Source organism: Muscardinus avellanarius (genome assembly GCF_963383645.1).
Source record: "Muscardinus avellanarius genome assembly, chromosome: 2".
Lineage (NCBI taxonomy): Eukaryota > Metazoa > Chordata > Mammalia > Rodentia > Gliridae > Muscardinus > Muscardinus avellanarius.
This window is the reverse complement of record NC_137787.1, coordinates 94,410,821-94,436,232: the sequence shown is the minus strand read 5'-3', so window position 1 is coordinate 94,436,232 and position 25,412 is coordinate 94,410,821. Positions and strand designations below refer to the sequence as shown.

Below are 25,412 nucleotides of genomic sequence, written 5' to 3'. Positions count from 1 at the left end.
GGAAACAGGATCTTTTAAGCCAGTGTGGCTGGCTTTAAACCTGTGCCATCCTCCTGTCTCTGCCTCCCAAGCACGGGGATTACAAGCGTGCGCCACCTCTCCTGGCTAAACCATACTTTATCAATTGAAATTTTCAAAAATATTCAATATATATATAGTGATCATCCTTTTCATTTCCAAGGTATTTAGTTATTTTTTTAATGAAATTGTTTTCTCTATATAATATTGACATCTTTGATTTGACTAATTCTTATTCCTTTTAAAGGCATTTCCCTTTTTACCTTTGATAAATTGCCAAGCAACTTATAAAATTATTTTTCAGATTTTTATATTTTTATTATAATTTCTTTTAATTTTTTTCTAACTATATTTCTGAAAATCCTACATACTGTGGAAATTTAATTTGTAGATTCTCTGAGTAAAAGGGTTATGTTTTTAACATTTCTTCCAGCAGTAGATTCTCTCTATTGGGTGGTTCGGTAACTGTTCATTTGACCTCTGGGCCTTAAACTGCAGCCTTTTCTTTATGATTCAGTTGGGTTTTTGGTCCATAAGGTATATGAAAATTTGCAGAACCACTGACATGCACAAGTTGTTCTCAGGGCTGTTTCTGTGGTCTCTAGGCCTCTGGGGTTAGTAACTTTCTGCAAGTGCTTAGCTCAGCAGCAAAAGACACCTCTTAGCTTCAGCCTTGCTCCCCATGGAGCAGCCTATCCCAGTCTTCTGTTTAAGAGAGCTCTTCTTAGACCCTCTCTCTGTAGGTTTCATAGCTGGAGGACTCAGAATTCTGATGTCTTCAGCTGTTTTCTCTGCTCTGTAGTTTTGCCTTGTCATTCAAAAATCATTCTGGAGGATCCTCAGAAGGATGGGAATGAACGTAGCATATGATCCAAAACATTTTGCATTGTTCTTCAATACTAGAATTCCCTTTTTAATTTTTATTATTTAAAAATATTAATCACTGCTGTATTTTTAAAGCCAGAGATGGCCTCCAAATGTACATTTTCAATTTCTTGAAATTGTCTTAGCTCTACCTAGGAAATATAAACCATGTTATTTTCCTTTCTATATTGTGAATTCTATATTGTGAATTCATAAACTTTAGGAAAGAGATATATTCTTTACCTACTCGTAATTAATAATATATAGCATACTATTAGTACCTAATAAATGTTGAATTGTATTTAATGACTCTTCTTTCAAATTTAAAAGCAAAGTGTTTCATTTTATATGAACTGCATACATCCTATCCTTTCCCATATTCAACTATATGAAAGATCTAAATTTCTGATATGTTTAAAAATGCAATAAAAATTTCATTAATTTAGTAGTTTTTTTTTACTAGGTAATGATCTAATAAAATGAAGTAATCCAGATTTAATAAAATGGAATATCAAAAGTCATGACTTTTATAGGATACATGTATATGTGTCAATTACTCTATTTGGGGGGATTGTTTTGTTTTCCTTTTGCTTTTTGAGGTGGCAAGACAGAATATAAATTCTCCTACAAGACTAAAAGGAAGGATTGTAATGGTTAAATTTAATTCCAACTTCTTAGTAGAGGGTGGTAAGGAGAACCATTAGAAGAGTTTGCATGAATTTTCAGTGTAGACTAATCTTAATTAATTCTCAGGTTATAGTCAGACCTTATTCCATTACCTCATATATATAATTATAGTAATTATTTAGGATTGTTTAACTACTCCACTACTTATGGTAAAAAATAATTTAGGTCAAATATAATTATTCTAAATGATCCACAAATAAAGTAATACAATGCTTTAAGTTGAAAATGTGCTTATTTGTAAGTTCTTTTCATACCTGTTCATGTAAAATCTTTACATGCACAGAATTGTGGGTTAATTTCTGGTTTTGTAGGTGAGGAAATCGGCACTTAGTGGCACACAGGAAATTAATAGTGAAATGGAATTTGACTCCCTGTTTGAATAATTTCAGACTCGTAGCCATTAAGGCTTAATTTCTCACCTATACCTGTGAGTTAATACTTATCTTCATTAAGGTATTATTGATTTTGCTTGTTCTAAGATTTGCTGAGAGGATAAGAATGACTTGGATGTATATGTACTTTGATTCATATCTTACAGCATAATTTAAAATAGTATATGAAATATTGTGAAACCTCCCATGGCATATCTGACTTTAGAAAGGGCCCTGACACTTTTTAAACATACCATGTAGAAATGTGCCTTACATACCAAAACACACCTGCTTTACAACACGCTAAGCCTTTTCCTTCACCAACTGAATAAAATTAAAAGTTGTTAAATTGGATTTTTGTACAATGTTCATTGCAATGTTACTTACAATAATCAAATGGAGGAAACATTAGTATCCATGAAAAGATGACTGGGTAAACAAAAATGTGGTATATTCATACAATGGAATATTACTCAGCTGTAAAAAGGGATGAGATTCCAATATATCTTAAAACATGAATGCACATTAAAATATTATGCTTTGTGAAATAAATGGCAAAGGACAAATATTTCCAGATCCCATTTACATGAATTATCTAGAATTTTCAAAACTATTGAGGGCTGTGATTTAAAATGCATAATTGGCTAGACGTGGTGGCACACACCTGTAATCTGAGTATTTGAGAGACTAAGACAGGAGGATTGCAGGTTTGAAGCCAACTTTAGTAACTTAGCAGGGCTCTTAGCCACTTAAGCTAGATCCCGTTTCCAAATCAAAAATAAAATAGGGCTGGAGGTGTAGCTGGGAGATAAAATGTCTTTGGGTTCAATCTCAAGAAGCACAAAAAATAAAAATATAAAAGTAGAATGCTGAATTGTACTAAGGATTGAACTAAGGGGTGTTTTACCTTGAGCTATACCCCAATCCCTAATCTATTTTTTTTTTTTTTAATTTTGAAACAGAGTCCAAGTTGCTGAGGGCCTTTCTAAATTCCCGAGGCTGGTCTTGAACCTGTGATCCTCCTGTCTTCGCCTCCTGTAATCTCTGTTGACATTATAGGTGTGTGCCACCATGCCCGGCTTAATAAAACTAATAAAACTTTTTTTTTAAAAAATGTCTCTTTTTGTGTGTGTGTCAAACCAAGTCCTTCACTATCAGGTGCCTTCCTCCCATTCATTTCTCACACATTCATACCACACCAACTATTTCAGTCCTACCAAACAAATCTTAGATAAAAAAGATCTTTACTAAAGGGTTGAGATTTAATAAAAAATAGTAATTTCTACCCTTTCCTTAAAGATAATCCTAAATTGAAACTGACTCTTTCTGCTAAACGACAGTGAAAAATACAGTGACGACACATACAGTTTGATGACACTATATTGACGAATGCCAAGGGGCCAGCAAAATTTAACCACAGTTGTGATATCAGGGCCAATGCCAACAATACCTAGACAAGAAAGGCAAGACTTGGTTATTATGAAAATGATTTGGATCTATTAGACCACTTGACTATATATTAGGTGTCTCCAGAGATCCAGACTTTGAGAATCACAGACTGAGAAGTATTCTTCCTCCTTTTCTTCTCCATCATGTGGCCACTTGATTAAGATATTTTTCTCTCTTTGAATTGATGCGATACAGCTCTGTACCTTACCTTATCATCTTTAACAACTTTGTGAGATTCCTTACCCTTCCCCAGGTAGATTTTTTAATTCTCCAAAACCCACAAGTATGATGTAGATACTTGGCATTTAAATGTTTCTTGAAGTTTTCTTTTTTAAACTATTGCTTCTAAAGATCTACAGACCAATGTTTATCTTCCTATGCAGAATGTCTGACAAAGAATCTAGAGTGCAGAAAATTGATGAACAACACAATCAATCTCTCTCTCTCTCTCTCTCTCTCTCTCTCTCTCTCTCTCTCACACACACACACACACACACACACACACACCACACCAGGAATCAAAACACATACAAACTGGCATAAATTACTAATAAATATGTTAACCTATAGAATAAAAATGAAAATGTGCATTTTTAAAATATAAAGAACTGATTTTAAAAGACTGAGTAGAATCACAATAGGCAATAGAGAATATTGAATGTTGAAAGTGCAAAAATGAACAGGAGTCAGCATGAGCATGACACGGTGATGTACAATATCAAGTTTGCCCTGAGAATATTTTTGTATGTGTAAACATAGGATTAGTTGCTGGATCTTGTTAGTTATCACATAAAATGTACATTAAGATGAGGCAAGATTTTTACATGGTGAATTTTTATAAGCTAATAAAAATAAAAAAATTATTAGAAAATATACCTTTCTATAAGCAATTTGTTAAAATTTAAAGTTATGGGATTTTAATGCCCATTGACTGACTTAGTGCTTCTATTTCTAGGTCTCTAAGAAAATAATCACATACTATGCCAACAACAGCATGCACTTACATATAACATATATGCCTACTATATGGAATGATGAGACACCAGAAACAATGTTCATAAAAATAAATAAATAGTTGATAGTGTGTACAGGGTTGTTTTTTTTTTTTTTTTTTTTTGTACTGGGGATGGAACTCAGGGGTATTCTATCTCCGAGCAACACCTCCAGCCCTATTTTTTATTCATTATTTTGAAACAGGGTCTCACTGAATTGCAGAAGGCCTCACTATGTAGTTGAGGCTGGCTTTGAACCTGCACAATCCTCCTGTCTCAGCCTCCCAGATGCTGGGCTTACAAGCATGCGCCACCACACCTGGCTCTAGATACAGGATTTTAAAAGCATGAGATGAAGTCATATATACTGAAATAAAACTTCTGTGATATATAGTATATAAAACAGTTGGCTGATTAATACACTAAGCATTCTACTTTTATAATTAAAAATTATTTACACACATACACAAAAAAATTCTACAGACAATTACATTTGTCAGTTCTGAGTAAGCAAATGGAATTGATCTTTGCAGTGACAAGGCAGCGGTTTTATATTTAAATTCATATTGTTTGATCATTTTATATTTTTATATTATTTTGCAATTTAAAAATACTGGTTTTAGTATAGTAAAATAGAAAAAGCAGGAAATATATGAAACTTGCATACTGATAGAAGAGAGAGGCTGTGTGAGGAAGATGATGATGGTCCATGGGAGCATCTGAAGATGGGAAAGGTTTCTCTGAACTGTGTGGATTATCCATACTGAATATAATGCCTGAATAATTACATATCCTATAACATTAAAATATTACATCATTTCTATAATGATGTTTTCCATCAATACTCATATTAAATATAGTTATATATGCACACATATATATGCAAAATAATATCTGATATCTAACAATACAATTAACTAAAAAGTTTTAGGCATTCTCAAAGATAACATTTAAAACACCGGAAAATAACCAATTAGTCACTACTAGACAAAATACTTTAAAAATTTTTAGTATAATTCCTTGTAAGAAACATTATGATGAAATCAGAAAAATTCCATGATTAGAAGCTAATAGTCAAAATATACATGCTTCACAGGCTGGCAGTTAATTCCTTTTTTGTCATTTGGGTAGTGAAATGATATAGTCATATCTATTCTTTAATATAGGAAAATGTAATCACTACATGCAATTCTACTATTATTTTTCTAATAATCCAGATGATACTCATTTTCACCCGACTATTTAAAATTAAATTGTACTTACTTTCAACAATTACTTGTCTGTCTTCCCAGTTGTCATTAATAAGTTGTATATTTCCAAAGTGTGCATCACTGTAAAAGATTCGATTGGTACCTTTTCTTCTTTGATTATAATCAAACGCCAAGGCGATGACATTCTTGAAATAATGTGGATTCTCATATGGCCTTATTGGAGAATTTAGATTGGTTTCATCAGAAAGATGTATACTTTTTAATATTGTTCTCCCTGAATAGAGCAAATAACCTTCATGCCTTAGGCAAGTAACTCCATCCTCTGCCAAATATCCATGGGCACAAGCACAAGTTCTCTGGGAATTTCCTCGATAAAGGCAGAGCTGCTTACAGCCTCCATTGGCCTTGGCACAAACATTGGTTCCTAAGAAAAGAAGAATACACACACACACACACACACACACACACACACACGGTTTTTCTTTTCTTCTGCACATAAATTTTTCTTTAGAGAAATATTAAAATTTAAACATTGAACATTCTTTTTATTCTCAGTTTTAATTATAATTTGTCAATAAAATAACAAACATTAAAAAGTACTGAATTTTTAATCATGAAGTATAAAATCTTGAATTTCTACTTGAAGGATCATCTTATTCTGTTCCTTTCATTATAAAATAAAACCATGTAAAATTTTTTATTACTAAACCAGTTAAGTCTATACATATTTTAAAATATTGATATAAGGATTACTGTAGTTTTTATAATAGATTATAATGTTTAGCATGTTTATCACTGACTCACACTAAATATGAAGTGAATTTATCAAAAAACATGCATTGCTTTATACTCTGTTTATAAGGTAAATATGGAAGATGTCAAATAAATTTGTGACTCCTCTGCAACTAACCTTCTGTACATATTGGGCATAATTTACTCTAATTTTGATTAAAGATATTAGGCTACTAAGATTTTAGGCTGTCTCCTCTATGAATTTATTATCTCTCCAAAAATATTATACCAAGTTTTTATGCAAATAAAATCGATTATATTTTATTTTAATAGGAGTAAAGTTTTTTTTAAAAAATGTTCAAATTGCTGGGCATGGTGGCGCACGCTTGTAATCCCTGCGCTTGGGAGACAGAGACAGGAGGATCGCGCAGGTTCAAAGCCAGCCACACTGGCTTAAGAGACCCTGTTTCCAAATATAAAAGTATAAAAATAGGTCTGGGAGCATAGCCCAGAGGTAGAAGGGTTTCCAGGAACCCCAGTACCACCAAAAAAAAAAAAAGTTCGAATTGCTATTATATTGTTTTTTTAGGAGGTGATGATTTCAGAAATATTACACATTAAAAAATTTGCCTCCTGAGGCTATAACCAAATTTTATATTAAGAGATAATTGAAAGCAATAATTTAAGTGACATTTTAAAATATCCTAATTGTGTTTTTTTATTTTTTAACAATCAGTATATTTATCAATTTTACATTACTTAAATCAACATTGGACAAGCTATATATGTAACATGTTTATGTCCATGTGCTATCTTAGGCAAGCATGCTTATATGCATCCATTTCCTTATGCCACTATATAATTATTCTAAGTAATTAGAAGTTAAAAAATTAAGATTTTGAGGTTTTAGATGCATATAAGAATTGTTTTTTCAAGTAAAATACATGGTTAAAAAACAAAAGTGAAATAACCTAAAACATTCTGATTGTACACTCTTTTCAATGTGCTGACCTTTCTCTCTTACTCGGTTAAAGATTTTAATCTCCTTCAGGTTGACTCCAAGGCCAGTTCTCATGGTCACTGCTTCTGTGGCATCATTCTTGTGGCCCCTTCTCACCGACCCATTGGCATGTGCTCTGTTAAAAGGTTGAACATGCATGATCAACACCCTTCAACTAATTAAAACCAAGTCAATTAGTTAAGCTCAAGATAACAGATGGCCCAGCTGAAGGGAAAGAAATCAACTTTAATCTGAAATACTGAACCTGGAATAGTCAGAGTGCCTGCCTTTTCTGTGGAAATTACATGGCTTTGTGAAATCCTTTTCTGTGACCTTGCTAAGGTATAGCTAATCCTGCAAGGCTAAAGCAACTGGCACTGAAATAACATTTCGAGACCCAAATACTTATGAAAAAATAAATTACCTGTCAGACCAGTAGATGTAAGCCCCAAAGACTGCGACTGAAAACATATCCACATTGCCGCCTGACAGTACCACCTCCCGGCTCCCTCCAGCCTCAAGGTCAATTCTCTCGATCTTGTCTGTACGAGCATCACACCAGTACAGTTTATTCTCCTAAAGATCGATTGAAAAGGGATATTACAACGTGTTTCGGTTGTTTCATTATGAAAATAAGGAAATACAAAAATGGACTAATGCAAGTTGGCAGTGAAAGCCTTTGAAAAACTTAAAAAGCAATCCAGCAGACCTCATAGTCAATGGAGATGCCATTTGGCCACGCTATTCCCATGCTCACAAGGACAACCTTCTCCGAGCCATCTAAGCGAGCCTTTCCAATGCAGGGCATCTGACCCCATTCAGTCCAGAACAGGAAGCTGGAATTAAATTGTAGATTTGGAGTAATACATAAACACAAAAGACAGCAATCATCCTAACAACAACAATACTTATACAAATAAAACAAAAATAATACATTTTAGAAATTAATACATGAGCATGTTTATTTTTGTGATAATTCTTTTTTGACCAAAACTATTTAGCCAGCTATAAAAATCACTATGGGTCTTAAATTCCACCAAATTACCTGCTCTATTTGCTATTCCCTATCTGAAATGTTCCTGTCCAACCTGTTTTTCCTAATTTGCTCTTGCTTTTCATTTCACAAATATTTTCTTGAAGAAGTTTTTTCCGAGTCTTCCTGATTATTGCTGCTTTGAAGCAAACTACATTGCACTACATGCTCTGGTTCATAAAAGCAGAGCACATAGATAAAAATGGAGAAGTCATACCCCCTGGCTGTGAGAACATTGGTAAATGAGGACAGTAAACTTTTCTAAGTTTTTTACACAAATACAACAACAGCACCAGATAATTAGAACAGATAATTAAAAACAGAAATAATAGTAAATAAATAATTTATAAGTGTAAACATTCATGAATACATCCTGACTCTCAATTCTGTCCCCTTAGATCATGAACTGTAACTATTCCAATTTGAATTTTATAAATTTTCTGTGATGCCCCTCTTGAAAAATGTTTTCATACAATGGAAGGCATTCTTAAAAAATTCTTAAAAAAGGCTTTTTTAAAAAAAATTAAAATGTAAACCAGAAAGGAAACCTTAAATATGCCAAAATAAAACAATTAGTGAAAAGGGGAATATAGAAAAAGAACTGGTAATCTGTGCACATTTTTGTATATTTATTCAACAAGTCAACATTTATATGACAACAGAAATTCATGCTTTTATGTACGAATTGTTCATTCTAAGTCATGTCCACTGAAGTTTTTATTCAACTATTTAATGACAATGACCAAAGTTTAGAAAAATATGGGAATAACTGAATCATTAAGGCAAAGAGGGTGTCAATTTTATGCATATTTGAATATACTTGCATAAGTGATTATACATGAGAAGAGACAGAGACTGCATATAGAAAAATTAAAAAAAACATTCATATCTTGTATACTCATCGATGTCATTTTACCAGGAAATACTACTACATAAAAATATATGCATTCTCCTTATGTATATTGTTTTGATTTATTTTAATAGTTGATTTTTTCTGAAAAAGCTATATAAAATAAATGTGTTGGAATTTTATAGCCACATAAAAAGGTGTGGTTAGAATCACAAGTATATCAATCATGAAGATATTTTCATTCATATTTATTAGTTCTATAAATCAGAAATAGGAAATTCAGTAGCAGAAAAGCAACCAAGATTTTATTGGTGAAAAAAAACTCAACCAAGATCTTGGTGAAAAAGATTTGTAAACTAGTTAAGATATTTAAGAACTTAAGGGATATTTTTATTGTGTTAAAATGTTACTTAAAATGAGTGCCAGGGCATGGCTCTAGCCACCTGGTATTTGAAATGCTAGAGCTGCAAACGTGTCTGCTGAGGTCATGCACTCAGATCCTAGGTTGGTTGTCTACGTGTGGGGCCCACTGGTTGGGAAGTAGATTGCCAAAATGACAAGCACAAAGGAAAAGACACCCAAAATATATTCTCTAGGCTGTTAGAAAACATGGAGTTGTTCCTTTGGCCACATATATGCAAATCTACAAAAAAGATGATGTAGACATTAAGAAAATGAGTACTGTTCAAAAAGGAATGCCTGACAAATGTTACCGTGGCAAAACAGTAAGTGTCTACACACCTACCCAGAATGCTGTTGGCATTGTGGTAAACAAGTGGGTTAAGGGCAAGATTCTTGCTAAGAGAACTGATATGCATATTGAGCATATTAAGCACTTCAAGAGTCAAGAGAGCTTCCTGAAGCTGGTGAAGGATAAAGACCAGAAACAAAAGGAAGTCAAAGAGAATGGAATCTGGTTTCAGCTGTAGCTCCTGCCTGAGCCACCCAAAGACTAACACTGTGTGAGAACCAATGGGAAGGAGCCTGAATTTCTGGAATCTGGTCACTATGAATTCATGGCATAGTGGATGCAAATCAGTCAATCAATCAATCAATCTTGGGCTATAAAAACAGTTAATTAAATAGAAGCATGTCTTCTCCCTCAAAGAAATATTTAAAGCAATATTGTGTCCCAGCTGATTGATGGACCCAGCCCATGTACTTAATATTGTATGGACAAATGCTAAAATGCAGAAAGATGCTACACTGTAAAGAGGCATTATGAGAGGAGAGACATGTGTTCATTCCATCTGAGTCTTATCTACTTTTAGGATACTCCAAAGTACCTAATCTGCTTTCAAATGCAGTAGTTGAGTAATGAAAATAATATCTTTTGAGTGAGTAAGCAAAATAAGCCATTTTACATATTTAACCCAATTCTCACAGCTATGGAAATTATTTTGGAAAGTTAATGATCCGGGCTTGCATGGTCATTAAGAGGGACAAGCTAGAAACTACATTCCGGCAAATCTGTACCATCCCAAACCTGTACCATCTCCTATGTAGTATTTTGTTTCACCAAATTATAATAATATTATATCAAATATATTTTTCTTGAGCTATAATGAGTTCAACAAGATATCTTCATATATAATCAAAACATAAAAAGACTCAATTAAAAAATCTTTTTTCAGGTAATCCCTATTTCCTTTGAATTTGTAATTCTTCTATACAGGGTGCTTAGATAAACATTGATAAAAAATTATGTCTAATATTTATTATAAACAAAACTATTTTGAATGCCCACTGTATGCAAATTTTCCCTCTGAAAAACAGTAAAGATCTAAAAACTTCCACAATATATAAAAACAAATCTGACAGTGTAAAAATCACTTTAGTGGTTAAGTAATTTGTTGACTCAATAATATTAAAATATTTTATATTTACAAAATTAAGAAATATTTTATAAATGTCCCTTATATTTTATAAATATTTTATAAATGTCTGGCAAAATATACTTTATTTGTTCCTTAATCAAAATTGAAAATAAGCTGGGTGTGGTGACACACGCTTGTAATCCCCGCACTTGGGAGGCAGAGATAGGAGGATCTCACAGGTTCTAAACCAGCCACGCTGGCTTAAAGAGAACCTGTTTCCAAATAAAAATATAAAATAGGTCTGGGAGTGTAGGTCCAGGAACTCCAGGACCACCAAAAAAAAAAATTGGATATAAATAGCTGAATTAATTATCAGCCTAAGAACCTTTAGGATTTATAAACAAAACTTACAGAAATAATACTCTCTGAGGATGTAAAACTTTAGGTAGATGCTTATAATTTAAGATGATATTTTACATAAATGTAAATATCTTTAATGAACATAGCTTTTTGGTATCTATGTGTTCTTCAACATAGGAAAAAGTGGACAAATTCATCACTAGCTTTGAGAGCTCTTGGAAATTGTCATTCAGTGACAGAAATACTGTCAAGTATTGACATTTACATTATAGAAAAAAGACCCCATTTGAAAATAGTGCAGTTTTAAAAGACAGCATATACTCCTTAGGCTCCGGCCTTATTGCATTATTCACATAATAGTTGTACTGATGTCTGAATAAGTTATACACCGGTACATTTGTAAAGAAAAGCAAGAAGGACTTCCGGAAGATGGCGACCGAGAAAAGCGGGGCTTAAGAGCCCTGCTAACAACCAATCTCCATTACCACAAAACCAGCGCCTTTCATAGCCAGAAAACACCATCACCAGAAAAACAAAAAAACCACCAGGCTCCAGAGAGAAAGCGAACTGAGAACAGAGCTCAGGGCCACAGAGGAGACACACGCGCCCGAGGACGCGGCAGCAGCTCCATACTGCCGGCGGCAGCGGCGAACTCATCGGACGGCTACAGCAAGCCAAGGTGAGCCGCTGCGGAACAGCCAGGCAGGATCTTTTGGCGCAGAGAGGATTTAAAGCTCCCAGTGGCTGAGCTCAGCACACGCTGCAGGGATTCAGAGTGGAAATCAAAACCAGAGAAGAAAAAATACGCCAGCCTCATGGCCGAGGGCGTGGCTGCGGCGCCATATTGCCACCGGCGGCGGCAGCAGCAGTGAATTCGCCGAATCCAGTACAGCTACATCTGCGTACTCAAGAACAGTGAGTCAAATTGCGGGCCACAGAGGAGAAATCCCAGTACTGTACCTCACTGTACCCAGTGAGGGAGTGGTGGTGGCAGAGATATCACACCATAGGAGAACGTGCAACCTGGCACCCCCCCATAGTTTAAAGCAGCCTCTATCGACTCCCTGGGTCGGAGACTCTGTGATAAAACCCAGTAAAGGAGTAGTGGGGTCTGAGATACTACTGACTCGAGATCCAGAACACCTAAAGTGAAGTCATAGTGACCCAAGGGAAGAACCCAGAGAAGGCACAAGCATCCGAAATCATGGGAAAGAGGAATAATACTGGAGCAATGAATACCGCCCACAACCCCACAACATCAGAGCCCGATAAAACAGAAAATCAGAGATTTCTAGAAGATCAAATCAGGAAAATAACTGTAGAAATAATAGAGGTGCTTCGAAAAGAACTCAGAGAGAGCCAAAAAGAGATAAAGGATGCAATTAATGAAGTAAAGGCCTCAATTCAAAGCACAAACAACCGATTAGAACACATGGAGAACAGAATCTCGCTCTTAGAAGATGAGCAATCCAAAAATGAACGCATAGTTTCTAATCTAGAAAAAAATATCCGACAGCAGGAATCTGACATTGAAGAAATATGGGCCCATCTTAAGAGAGCTAACCTAAGAATAATTGGAATAGAGGAGGGAAAAGAAAGTAAAACCAAAGGGATCAACAATCTCTTCAAGGAAGTAATAGCAGAAAATTTTCCAAACATAGAGCAAGAGGTTGATACACAGGTCCAGGAAACTTATAGAACTCCCTTTAGACAGGATCCGAGAAGAGGATCCCCACGCCACATAATTGTCAAAATGACCAATGTGGAAGCCAAGCAGAGACTCTTAAAGGCAACAAAAACAAAGGGCCAAGTGACATTCAGAGGCAAACCAATTAGAATCACTCCAGACTTCTCAAACCAAGTCATGAGAGCCAGAAGGGCTTGGAGTAACATATTCCAAACTCTGAAAGAAAACAACTTCCAGCCAAAAATTTCCTACCCAGCAAAACTTTCTATCAAATTAGATGGAGAAATAAGAAGCTTCCATGACAAACAGCAACTGAAGGAATTTATGTCTTCAAAACCAGCGCTAGAGAAAATACTCAAAGAGATTAACTACAAAGAAGAAATAGGTAACACACACCAGAACCAGAGAAACAAGATTTTCCATCCAACAGACAACTAAGATTGGTTATCTGTGGAGATTCATTATTTATGTTAGTCTTTTACCTTTCTCTAAATTGTATTGTTTGCCTTTATTGTTGTTAATTTTTAGGATTTCTAGTTGGGATATTAATATACCTTCAGATATAGCATTTGGAAATATTTTATCCAATTCTATTAGTAACTTTTAACTCTGTTTGCATTGTCTTTGGATATACAATATTTTTTTTATTTTTTAGGGAGTTTGTATATTCTTCTGTTGCCTGTGCCATTGAAATCATATCCAAGAAATCACTGCCAATTTCAATGTTGTGAGGTTTTATGACCCAGATTTTCTCCTAAAAGTTTATAGTCTTAAGATTTATATTAGGTCTTTTATCTAGTTTGAGTTAATACTTGTATGTGGGATTAGGTAAGGGTCCAATTTTATTCTTTTCCATGTAATTATTATTTTTCAACAATATTTAGTTAAAAGATTATTATTTCCACCACCAAATGTTCGTGGAAACCTTGTCAAAAATAACTTGACAATATAGGGAAGAATTTAGCTCTAGGCTTGTATTTAACTCCAATGGTTTATATATCTGCCTTTAGAACAGTACTACACTGTTTCAATTATTGTAGCTTTATATGGTTTGAAATCAGAAAATATATATCTTCTAGCTTTGTTCTTCTTCAAGATCGTTTTGGGTATCTAGAATTCATATTCCATATTAGGATAGATTTTTTTCTGAAAAATAAATATATAAATATATGATAGTTTCACCAAAAAAACAGAAAAAATATGCTCTGGTAAGAAAGAAAGCAAAAAGAAATATTGAAATGTTATCTTTAAATCATCAAAAGCTTGGCATCAGACAAATGAAACTCTTATGTGAGATTATCATTTTTAATTTTGGATATTGCTATAATACTAGATGTCAACCACTAAGCCAAGCATGGGAGGGAGGGATGGGGAGAGAATGGGGTGGGGATCGGGTGGGGACTGACTGGGCAATGTGTGCATGTATGTCTACAAAAGTTTGTATCCCACTATGATGTATGAATACAGTGCACCAATAAAAAAAAAAAACTCAAAAAAAAAAAAAAAAAAAAAGAAAAGCAATTAATTTCTATTAAACTTAGATATATTGAGCTAAAACATATATATTCAAAATTATTACAAACTTGAATAATACATTTTTGAGAAGTAAAGCAAACATTGGTTAAAAACACTCTGATTCTGATTAAGTAATGATAAGAAAGATAAAAATGAGGAAGTCTAAGTTGCTGAAAGAGAAAAGAATATTCAGTGTGGCTCTGGTGCTTTAGAATATGGATTACAGTGAAAAGCAACTTACACAAATCATTTTTTTTTTCAATTTAAAAGTTTCTTTTTTGACTACAAAACTTTTCCTAAAATTCAAATTATGGTTGGATTTTTTATAATAAACTTGCCTTTTATCCCATATCTAACTTCTAAAAGTGATCATGACTTACTTTGTCAGATATAATAATATAAAAGAAAATTGAAGTAAACCAAAATTTCTATGCCAATACAGAAATGAATATCATGGAAATCTTTCATCTAGGCATTTGCCTTAATAGAGAATAGAATCAAGAATGTTTTGTATCTTCTCTTAGAGTAGGAGTAAACAGGGTTACCATACCTGCAAAAAAATAAGCAAAACAGAAAACACAAATCCTATTCAACAACAATAGTAGCATGAATTTTTTGTTCAAACTACTATTGTGAGCATGAGCTTTTCATTTGAAAAAGCTGCCTGTGATTTTCAATTCTTAACAAGTTCATTTGAATCAGTTGAAATTTATAACTGAAGCCTTGTAGGCCAACATGTCCATTTCTCCATCTTCAGGGTAAAGGAAAATTATAAAATATTTTAAAAATTTGAATGTATTTCATAAATAGATGAATTGACATTCTTCATTCCCATGAAGAGTAAAATATAATATAGAGCCATGTTTATTTCTATGAGGGCTTTTTATCATTTATTTTTCTTCATTAATGTGCAGTGTTGCTTTGAGAAAATAATATGTGTCAATCTTAAATCACTTTTCAAGTTATAAATATATTACTATTGTTTAAAGAATCTTGTACTATAAGCCTGGCATGATGGTGGACATCTATAATTCTAATACTTGGGAGGCTGAGACAGGAGAATCTCAGATTTGAAGCCAGGTTTAGTAGCTTAGCAAGGCCTCAGCAACTTAGTAAAATCTTATTTTAAAATAAAAAGTCACATTATTTTTGGGTGTATAGGTCAAAGAACAACTCTGAGTTCAATTCCTGTAACACAAAAAGAAAATAAATGTCCTATCATGCAAAAATCTTTAATTTTTTATATTTACACTCTATTTTTATTGTCCAGAGACCTTAGGGAATACGGGAACAATTATACATGTATGTGCAGCTCTGCCTGGTTTCCAGGTAGCATGGCTTCATGTGGTCTGGGTTAGGTCATCTCTCTGGCAGTGAGTGGTGGCCACAACTTTATGCCCTCTCTTTCTTTCCCATCAGCCACACAACTGCAATGATACCCAGGTCTTCTTGATCTCTTTTGACACTTCCCCACTTGTAGGAGAAGGGAGACCTAAGATTCATGTTTAGAATTAGAGAAGGGGAATGAAACAAGGGTGAGTATAGACCTAACTTCCTTTGAAATAAGACTGCAGTAATATTTTTGGAAAAAAAAAAAGATCCTAACAGAAAATGGTGTGGCATTTACTATTCCATTTTTTGTTAAAAATTTGTCCATATTTCCTCCTCAGACACCTAAGGAGGGAGAATGGCAGTTGTGATTTGCAGCATGTCTGTAGTATTCCTCAGTTACTTGACCATCATGGTATCTGAATATTAGGTAATAACACCTGAACCCACCATTCTTACTACTGCAAATCAAATTAATTCTGTTTAATTTTATATGTGTTGACTTGCTTTAATATGTAAAATATACTTTAAACAATGGTATTAAAATGTGTTAGGCTCCACCTCAACACATGTTAAACTTTCAACTGAGGTGTTCATCATGTTGTTGAACGTACTGCAAGAAGTATATACATAATCAATCAAAGGCCATTTGACAATATGTACGTGTTGAACACCAAGATCCCATGGCAGTCATGATCCTTGCATTGAAAAGAAGGATTCATCAGCAAGCTATTTATAGTCACAGAAATATAAAGATACATTTTAGAGGCAACCTAAATCCTGGTGCCTAAGAAGAAAAACAACCACAGTATATGTTTCATAGCAACTCTACCATCTGAATATAAGTAATTTTTTTCAATATTATAATGTAGCTTTCTATAAATTTTGCTTTTGTTAGTAGAAAATTACTTTCTGGCATAAGGAAAATTATTACACTCAATTTTTCAAAAAAGGAAATGATGTCTAAATAAAAAAAAAGAAAGAAGAGAAAAGAAATAAAAAGTTAATGGAGAAGAGAATCTGATTTTCAAGCTGAACTAAATTCACACATGGTTTCTACTTTGCATTTGGCTACATTTTAAAAGACCTCAAGTCACTATTGTTCAAAAACGGGCTTCATGCCCGATGTTCAAGGCACATTTATATCTTGGATTCAGCTAATTTACTCCATTATAGTTCACCTTTTCCCTTGGCAATACCACCTGCCGTGTTTTTACTTCAAACAGAATATTAAAATGCTGCATTTTATTTCTATGATACAAATTCTGACACTTAAATTTCTATGTATTATTAGTTGGAAATCAATTTTGAAATAATTTTACATAGGTCCTTCATTTAAAGCCTGTTTTCCTCACAAGTCAAGAAACCTATGGATAAATTTTAAGTGGAAATATATTGCTGATATTTTCAAGTAGTAAAAAGTATTTCCTATAAACACACAGCATTGAAGTAACTATGTCTACTCTTAATTATAAACATGAAAAATATTTACTCACATGACAACTTTATTTAAGAAATGCTTTTAAAAATAAGTGAAGATATACAGGCTAATATTTGAATGCTGTTACAAATGTCAAAGTTTCTTGCTTTGTAGACTGAAATATAAATCTCATTTTAGGGGTTATTTTAAAATCCAAACTGTGTACAGAGATCTTCCTGCTGAGTCAGTGATAGACTGGTAGTTACAATGGGGAGAAATAGAAACAGCTGGAAAACACCTGCAGAGAAGAAGTGGCAAGTTTGGGTGACAGATGAAATGTGTGATGAGAACTGTAGAAAGTCTAAAGCTATGTCTTTCATGGTAACATAAAAAGAAGTGTCATCTTCATAAAAGTGAGATAGTAGATGAGGAGTAAGAGAACATGTTATATTCTGGTGACAGGAATTCAAATGAATAATTATAGAAGAAAATATAAAGACATGAAAAAGATTTTATTTATATTTTGTATATATTTAGAGTACCTCACTATATATGCAATGATTAAAATAAACAACACAAAATCAGGTCACTTAAAAAGATAAATATAGCAAGAGAGAGGATAGCATGCAACACCTGAATGAAAAGAAAGAATCAGGTAAAATGCTCATAGAAACCTCCTAGAGGGGGTCAGAGAGAACCAGGAAAGTCAGGGATAGAGAAGGTTAAATGGAGAAAAGAATTCCTAGGTAGACTGTCCATGGAAGAAAAGCATCAAGAATAAGGCCGGTGAAGTAAAACTTGAAAAAAGAAAACATTTCTGTATTTGATTATGAATGAGTTAAAAAAAATTCTGGATAAATAGAAGCTGAAGATTTTCTTCAATTTAGTGATGAGAAGATATTCATGACGCCTGGCATGGTGGCGCACGCTTGTAATCCCCGCGCTTGGGAGGCGGAGACAGGAGGATCGCACAGGTTCGAAGCCAGCCGCGCTGGCTTAAGAGATTCCTGTTTCAAAAAAAAAAAAATAGGTCTGGGAGTGTAGCCCTGTAGCTTGGATATAGAAGGGCTTCCAGGAACCCCAGTACCACCAAAAAAAAAAAAAAAGGATACTCATGGATCATTATTTTAAAAAAATGAAATGTAAAAATGTGGAGAGTAATAAGATAAACTCTTTTCCAAATAATAAGATTCTGAATCTATTCAAAAGCAAAGTGTTAGTTTCCTAGACATGAGATGTCTAGGAAATGAGATGCCACTCTGAAAAAAGGTGAAGTTGTTTTAAGTAACAGTGAACATTTTCTCTGGGGTCATACTCACATAAACATTCTCATCAGGAATTTACACATTCTACCTTACCATACCACCACATCATCTCTCAATCACAATTATCTGCCACATTTATTCAGTAGATTTATCTGACTAATAGCATTTCCTAATTGGCCCTCTACTGCTGATCCACTTGGGAACTTTATGACTCATGTTGATTCCATGGATATCTCAGGTCATAGTTCCTCATCTTTGTTGTTCCAAAGACCAACATCTCTCTGACTTTACCTTAATAAGGAAACCCACAAACTAATCATAAGTATCACAAGAAAATATTCTATTTGCAATTTGGAAAATTAAGAAACCATTCTCTCATAATTTACAAAGCTTTCTTAGTCATTCATATCTGCTGAGCATTCTCCTTTCTTTCTCTTTCTTTCTTTCATTCCTTTGGTATACAGTTTTTTTTATTTCTTATTTCATAACCAGCTTCCAGATCTTATTTTCTAATTGATAACTCATAGTAATCTATTATAACTGTCAACTTTGAATCAGTCACTTCCTACTTCCTTTTGTCTCACTATTTCTACTTTTCTCTACTATCTCTAAGTTGCCAACTATTATTTTTGAAGGCATACAGATATCTCATTAGATCCTTGAAAATCATTCCAGGTCATCTTCTGTAGCTTGAGAACTATTTTATTCATGATTGTGAAAAATATTAATCACAGTATTTTAAGCAAACCTTATTTATTCATTTAAAGTTTTTAATCTTTCTATGTAGATGAGTTTCTTTAATTTACTGATTTAGCATCATCTAAAATTCTATATTCATATGTCATTCCTTCTTTTACTTCATTTCTAAAGAGGAAAGTGAAGATAACTAGCCCTTACTTGACTTAATTCTCCCACTAACTTAAAAAGATATAGACATTTAAAGCCAAAATATTTCAGAATATCTCAAATGTCATATATTCTAAGCTGGAGTCCTAAACTGTAGTTTATGTAGATGACCCTCACATGCTGTGGATCTGAAATCAGGTTATGGGTCCTTTACCTCTAGCAGCTCACGCAAACAATTTTCTTTGGATTGTCCTTGGGCTACTAAAATCTCTTTTCCCACAAATGCTAAGAGCCAGAATTTTTAGGACCCTATACTCTATATCTTCACAGGTGATCTTTATCCATTAGAATATAAGTTGAAAGCACCATAGCCACAGCTTCCCAGAGAATGAGTCTGAGTCTTGAACTTTGCTAGAAACTGAAGCGTTGTTGGATTTTTTTTCTTTTTCCTACCTGCTTTTTTTCTATTTTTCCTTTTTTTTTTTTTTTCTTTCTGAATTGAATTCTCACTCCAGGACCTGTGTCTGGACCATGGAATGCAAGGCATAAATTTTGACGGAACTACATCATATCTCCTATTCTCCTTGCTCCACTCTTTTGACTCTTTTGTTGAATTCTTGTCTAGGTTGCTCTTAAAATCCTTAGAACGTTTCCTCTTTAACATTTATCTTCACTCTCTTCCTTTCTATAGTTTCTTCTCCTCTGCCTTTGAATATGCACAATACTCTGCTCTTTCATACTAAGAAAAATCCTATTTCCTAAATATCTTCTTAATTTTCCTCCTATTTTCCTCTTTAGTTGTCCAAGTTTACATCTGTATAACCTATGTACATTAGCTCTATTTTCTGTCTTTCATTTATTAACTATTTATGGAATTATTGACAATAAGCAACACCGTCTTGATGATTAAATGTATGTTCTATTTCCTGCTTTTATTTATCCTTTAATGCCAGCTTATTCCTCTAGAATGCTCTCCCTTTACATACTAAAATATAATTTTCTGAGGACTCAAAATATCAGATTTACCCCCACTCTCTTTTGCCTTCTTGTTGATTTTTATTACTCTACTTTTATCTTTTTTTTCTTGGCTATTTCAAGAAGATCCCATAACTAAAAAGTAAATTCCTATTATATGAGCAATATTATATTGTTAGTTAAAAGTAATATTCAAGCATACAAGACTAAATATTTAAATATCAAACATAAATTTTCCATCCATTTAAAATTTCTCATTCCTTTCTACAACTTTGATCTTATGGTCAGCTTTTCATCACTGTGACAAAGAGCTGAGAATTACAACTTAATAGAAGAAAAGATTTAATCTGGCTCATAGTTTCAAAGGTTTCAGTTCATGTTTGGCAGGTTCTGTTGCTCTGAGCTTGTGATAAGACAGAGCATGATGATAGATGGGTATGGTAGAAGAGAGTTGTTCACCTCATGGCAGCAAAGAAGGACAGAAAGACCACTGGGGACAGATATGCTCTTCCAGAGCACCCTCCAGTGACCTACTCCCTCCAACTAGTTCCTGGAGTTTTCCCTACCTCCCGATAATTGCCCTAGTTCCTGGAGTTTTCCCTACCTCCCGATAATGCCATCAAAGTATGACTCTATCAGTGAGTCTGCTGATGAAATCAGAGCACTCATGATCCAAATATTTTCCAAATGCTTCACCTCTGAACACTCACTGGTACATTATGGACCAAGCCTTCAACAGAAGAGCCATTTGGGGACGTTTCATATGCAAACTATAATACTCCTATTAGCCTGGAAACTTGCAATAAAAATGGAACAGTATTCTTCATTCATTTACCATATTTTTTCTTTATTTTGTCTTTTATATATTTCTGTCTAAATCTTTGTACCATTTGGCTTGAAGTTAAGGAAGAACCCCCCATTCTTCCTTTATAGAAATGATAAATTACTATTCCTAACATTTTTTATTTTAAAGAGTGCTACATCTTCTCCAGATTTTCCATTTTGTTGGAGTATAGTTTTTCAAAGTAGTTTCTGATAATCCTCTGGATTTCTACACTGTCAGCAGTGATATCTAGAACTCAAGAAATTCAGCACTAAGAAAACAAATAACCCAATCAAAAAATGGGCGAGTGAACTAAACAGACACTTCACGAAGAAAGAAATTAAAATGGCCAATAAATGCATAAAAAGCTCAACATTATTAGCATTCAGAGAGATGCAAATCAAAACTACCCTGAGATTTCACCTAACTCCAACTAGAATGGCAATCGTTCAAAATACAAACAATAACAAATGCTGGCAAGGATGTGGAGAAGTGAGAACTCTAATACACTGTGTGTGGGACTGAAAATTAGTGCAACCACTTTGGAAAACAGCATGGAGGATCCTCAGAAGAATGGGAACAAACTTACAATATGATCAGCAATACCACTTCTGGGTATCTACCCAAAAGAAAGAAAACCAAACTACAAAACTAATGCATGTATATCTATGTTCATAGCTGCACAATTCACTATTGCCAAAGTATGGAATTAGCTAAGATGTCAATCAACAGATGAATGGATTAAAAAATGTACACAATGGAAATTTACTCAGCCATAAAGAAAAACACAATTATGTCATTTACAGGGAAATGGATGGAACTGGAGAACATTATGCTAAGTGAGATTAGTCAGTCACAAAAAATAAGAAACCCAATGCTCTCCCTAATATGTGGAAGCTAGGGAGAAAATGAGTCATAGGAGGAACTCTAGATGAAAAAAGAGATTCTACAGATTAGCAAATAAGGTGATCTAACTGTGGGTATTGGAGGAGGGAAAAGGGAAAGTCTATAATGGACATGATGTACTTTAACAAACATATCAATGTCAATCACCAAGCCAAACATAAGAAGGGGGAAGAGGGAGGGAATGGGGTAGAAATTGGGTAAGGGCTAATTGGGTGATGTGTGCATGTATGTCTCCACCATCTTGTATCCCATTAAGATGTATGACTACAATGCACCAATAACAAAATTTTAAAAATGAATGCTACATCTTCTGTAAATTCACATAACACCTTGGACCTCAGGTTATGTTGCTTTTGTGGAGAGGTGCCAGAGAGGAGACTTAGGATAGAGAAACCAAAATTGGTTTAAATCTGACTTAGTAAGTCACTAAGCCAATTTCTTTAATACATGAAGAACCTTACCACCTCTTCTATAGCTTCCTGCCACATCATCTGCTCTTTTCTACTGGTACCTTATGTACCTACAGTCTCTCAAATGGCCTTTGCTTTGCCCCTATGAGTCTTCAATTATGCTATTTCTCCTTCATATACTATACCCATACCCCTTTTCAGAGACCTTTCTCTTTTAATTATTCTATAAAAGCTTCTACTGACACTACCATTGTGGCTATTACCCTTACTCTTATTACTTATTCTAATAATATGTTATCACTTTAAAAAAAGCTGAAGGAACTTTACAGAAGTCTTATAAAATTATTACTTCAACATGAGATTTGCATGTGAGATTTAAGATTGAATTAAACTGATTATTTTTCTCATGCACAAAAATGCCTCATTAAAATATGATTATTTTTGTAAGTGAAAATTTTGTAGTATTTAAACTTCCAGTTTAAAAAGAAATCTCTTTGTGAACAGAAGCAACATGCTATTCATGCTATCATACTTGACAGTTCCTACCTGTCTCTTTTGTAGGTATTGCTATTTTGTCAAGATATACCAAATTGAAGGCCCAAGAGAACCTCAGGTTGATGAAATGCCCTGGTTTTCAGTGCCTGGTACTCAATAAATATTCATTGAATAAACTGACAGCAAGTGGAGTGTTTGAAGGTTCCCTTGCCTGATGTTCTCAATCAACCTAGAGAGAAGTGGGTATAGCCATATGCCTAAGATAGATGTGGAGAGATAAGCGGTACTTAAGAAAAGGAAGGTTTGGAATATCAACTTGAGACAGGTACTTGAAAGTTTCAACAAGAAGTTAAAAGAAAACTACTGATTGACAAGTAGCAGCAAGAGGCTTGTTATGTTGAAATACATGGATCTATAATAGGCCAGGCACAAGAGAGTCTATACAATAAAAATGAAGTATTAGATTTATAAATACAAAAGGAAGTAATACTTTATTAGAAACAAACTAAACAACCACCTTTTATTTATCCCAAAACTGCATAACATTCAAAGTATATTAGTCTTTGCCATAAGAGCAATCATTCATAGTCAAACAGTGGTTCAAATTTTTCTCTATTAAGGCCAAAATGATTTATTGTTTAATCATCAGTTATAAATATATATATTTGTGGTACTCGGGTTTCTGGAAGCCCTTCTACCTCCGGGCTACACTCCCAGACCTATTTTTATATATGTTTTATTTGGAAACAGGGTCTCTTAAACCAGTGAAGGTAGCTTCGGACCTATGCGATCCTCCTGTCTCCGTCTCCCAAGTGCAGGAATTACAAGCCTGCACCACCACGCCTGGCATCAGTTATATTTTAAAGAAATCTTTAAAGTACTACTACATTGTAGTAACATATTCTTATTTTCAAATTTATAGATGTGATGTGGCCACATTTAATGGAATAATATATTTTATTGTTGGAATTGAACACAATTATATTCCTGTTCCTCGTTCTTAATATGCAATGACATGAGTCCAGCTAGGGGCAAGAAATGGGAAGCAGGAGTATATATTTTTGCTATATACTTCTACCTCAATTTTTTAAATTTTTTCTCATTATTACTTATTTTCTTTTACCTATAGTTATAATCTTTAAATTAACATTATAATCTTATTCTGAAACTATTTTCCTACATATTCTATTAAATTTTATTTAGAAATATATATATGGTACATGTAATACATATATATATATATATATATATATAGAGAGAGAGAGAGAGAGAGAGAGGGAGCGCATAATCTTCAGAATTCAGAAAGAAAAACCTAGTTTTCCTATAAATCACCTTGCTGACAACGTGATAAATTTAAATTGCTGTCTTAGGTTTATAAACCATTGTATGGAAAAAATTGTGTATTCTGGGCTTTATATGAGACTTACAATGAAGTAAAAGAAGCTATATCGGTGAAATTTGAGTAAGGAAATTATATAAAGAGCCTATATTGTAAGGTGATCATCTTTGTCTTAGAGGAAGAACAGATAGTAGGTATATAAGGGTAGAAAATATTGATACACAATTCAGAATTCCTGAATATTACATCACAAAATAAGATGAAATGTCTAACTGGTTCTCTTGAGATATACTTAGAAGCTAGACACTGCTGGGAGGAAGCTAAGAAACCCCTGGAGAAGCCACCTGTAAGATTTCCAGGCAGTGTGGTCCCAGCTGAGAGACTGCACTAATTCCAGACATTCTGAGTGAGAGAGCCTTCCTAGGAGCCCAGTCCCCAGCTGGAATGATTATTTAAGCCTCTATGTTTGGGTTAAATGATTATTTAAGCCTTTGTTTAGGTTGGTTTAAGTGGAACAAGATCCAATAGAATATTTTTCAAAATTGTTTTGTGGTACTGGGGATGGAATCCACAGGCATTCTACCTCCAAATTATAGCACAACCCTCTCATATTTATTTATTATTTTTGTTTTGAAATAGGGTCTTGCTAAGCTGCTGAGAATCTTACAAAGTTGCTGAAGCTGGTCTTGAACCTACGATCCTCCTGTCTCAGCCTCCCAAGTACTGGGATTACAGGTATGGTCACTATTAATTCCAGGATTCAATAGAAATCTTGATCTTCACATGCCCAAAAGTAAACTTGATTTTTCTCTACAATTATAACTTCTCCATTTGTTGATGGCAATTGCATTGTTTCTATTGCTCTGGCAAGGATGTGGGACATCTAACATTTTATATGTAATATACCAAGACATTCTGTTACCTTTGAATTCTAAATTCTTTCCTATTCTACCTAGTTTTCATAAAAGTTTCTGAATATGACACTAATCTGAGCCATTATCATCTCTTGAAAAAATTT

At 33.8% G+C, this 25,412-nt stretch overlaps 1 protein-coding gene across 1 annotated transcript in view; it reads right to left on the bottom strand.

The window, feature by feature from the left end:
- Positions 1-25,412, bottom strand: part of LRP1B (LDL receptor related protein 1B) — a 1,956,425-nt gene that overhangs the window by 494,833 nt on the left and 1,436,180 nt on the right. The window contains exons 38-41 of the mRNA XM_080689945.1: positions 8,034-8,160; positions 7,749-7,900; positions 7,336-7,460; positions 5,645-6,016 (exon numbers count right to left, since the gene is read on the bottom strand). Coding sequence (XP_080546071.1) covers positions 5,645-6,016; positions 7,336-7,460; positions 7,749-7,900; positions 8,034-8,160 — 776 coding nt within the window. The remainder of the gene's footprint in view (positions 1-5,644; positions 6,017-7,335; positions 7,461-7,748; positions 7,901-8,033; positions 8,161-25,412) is intronic.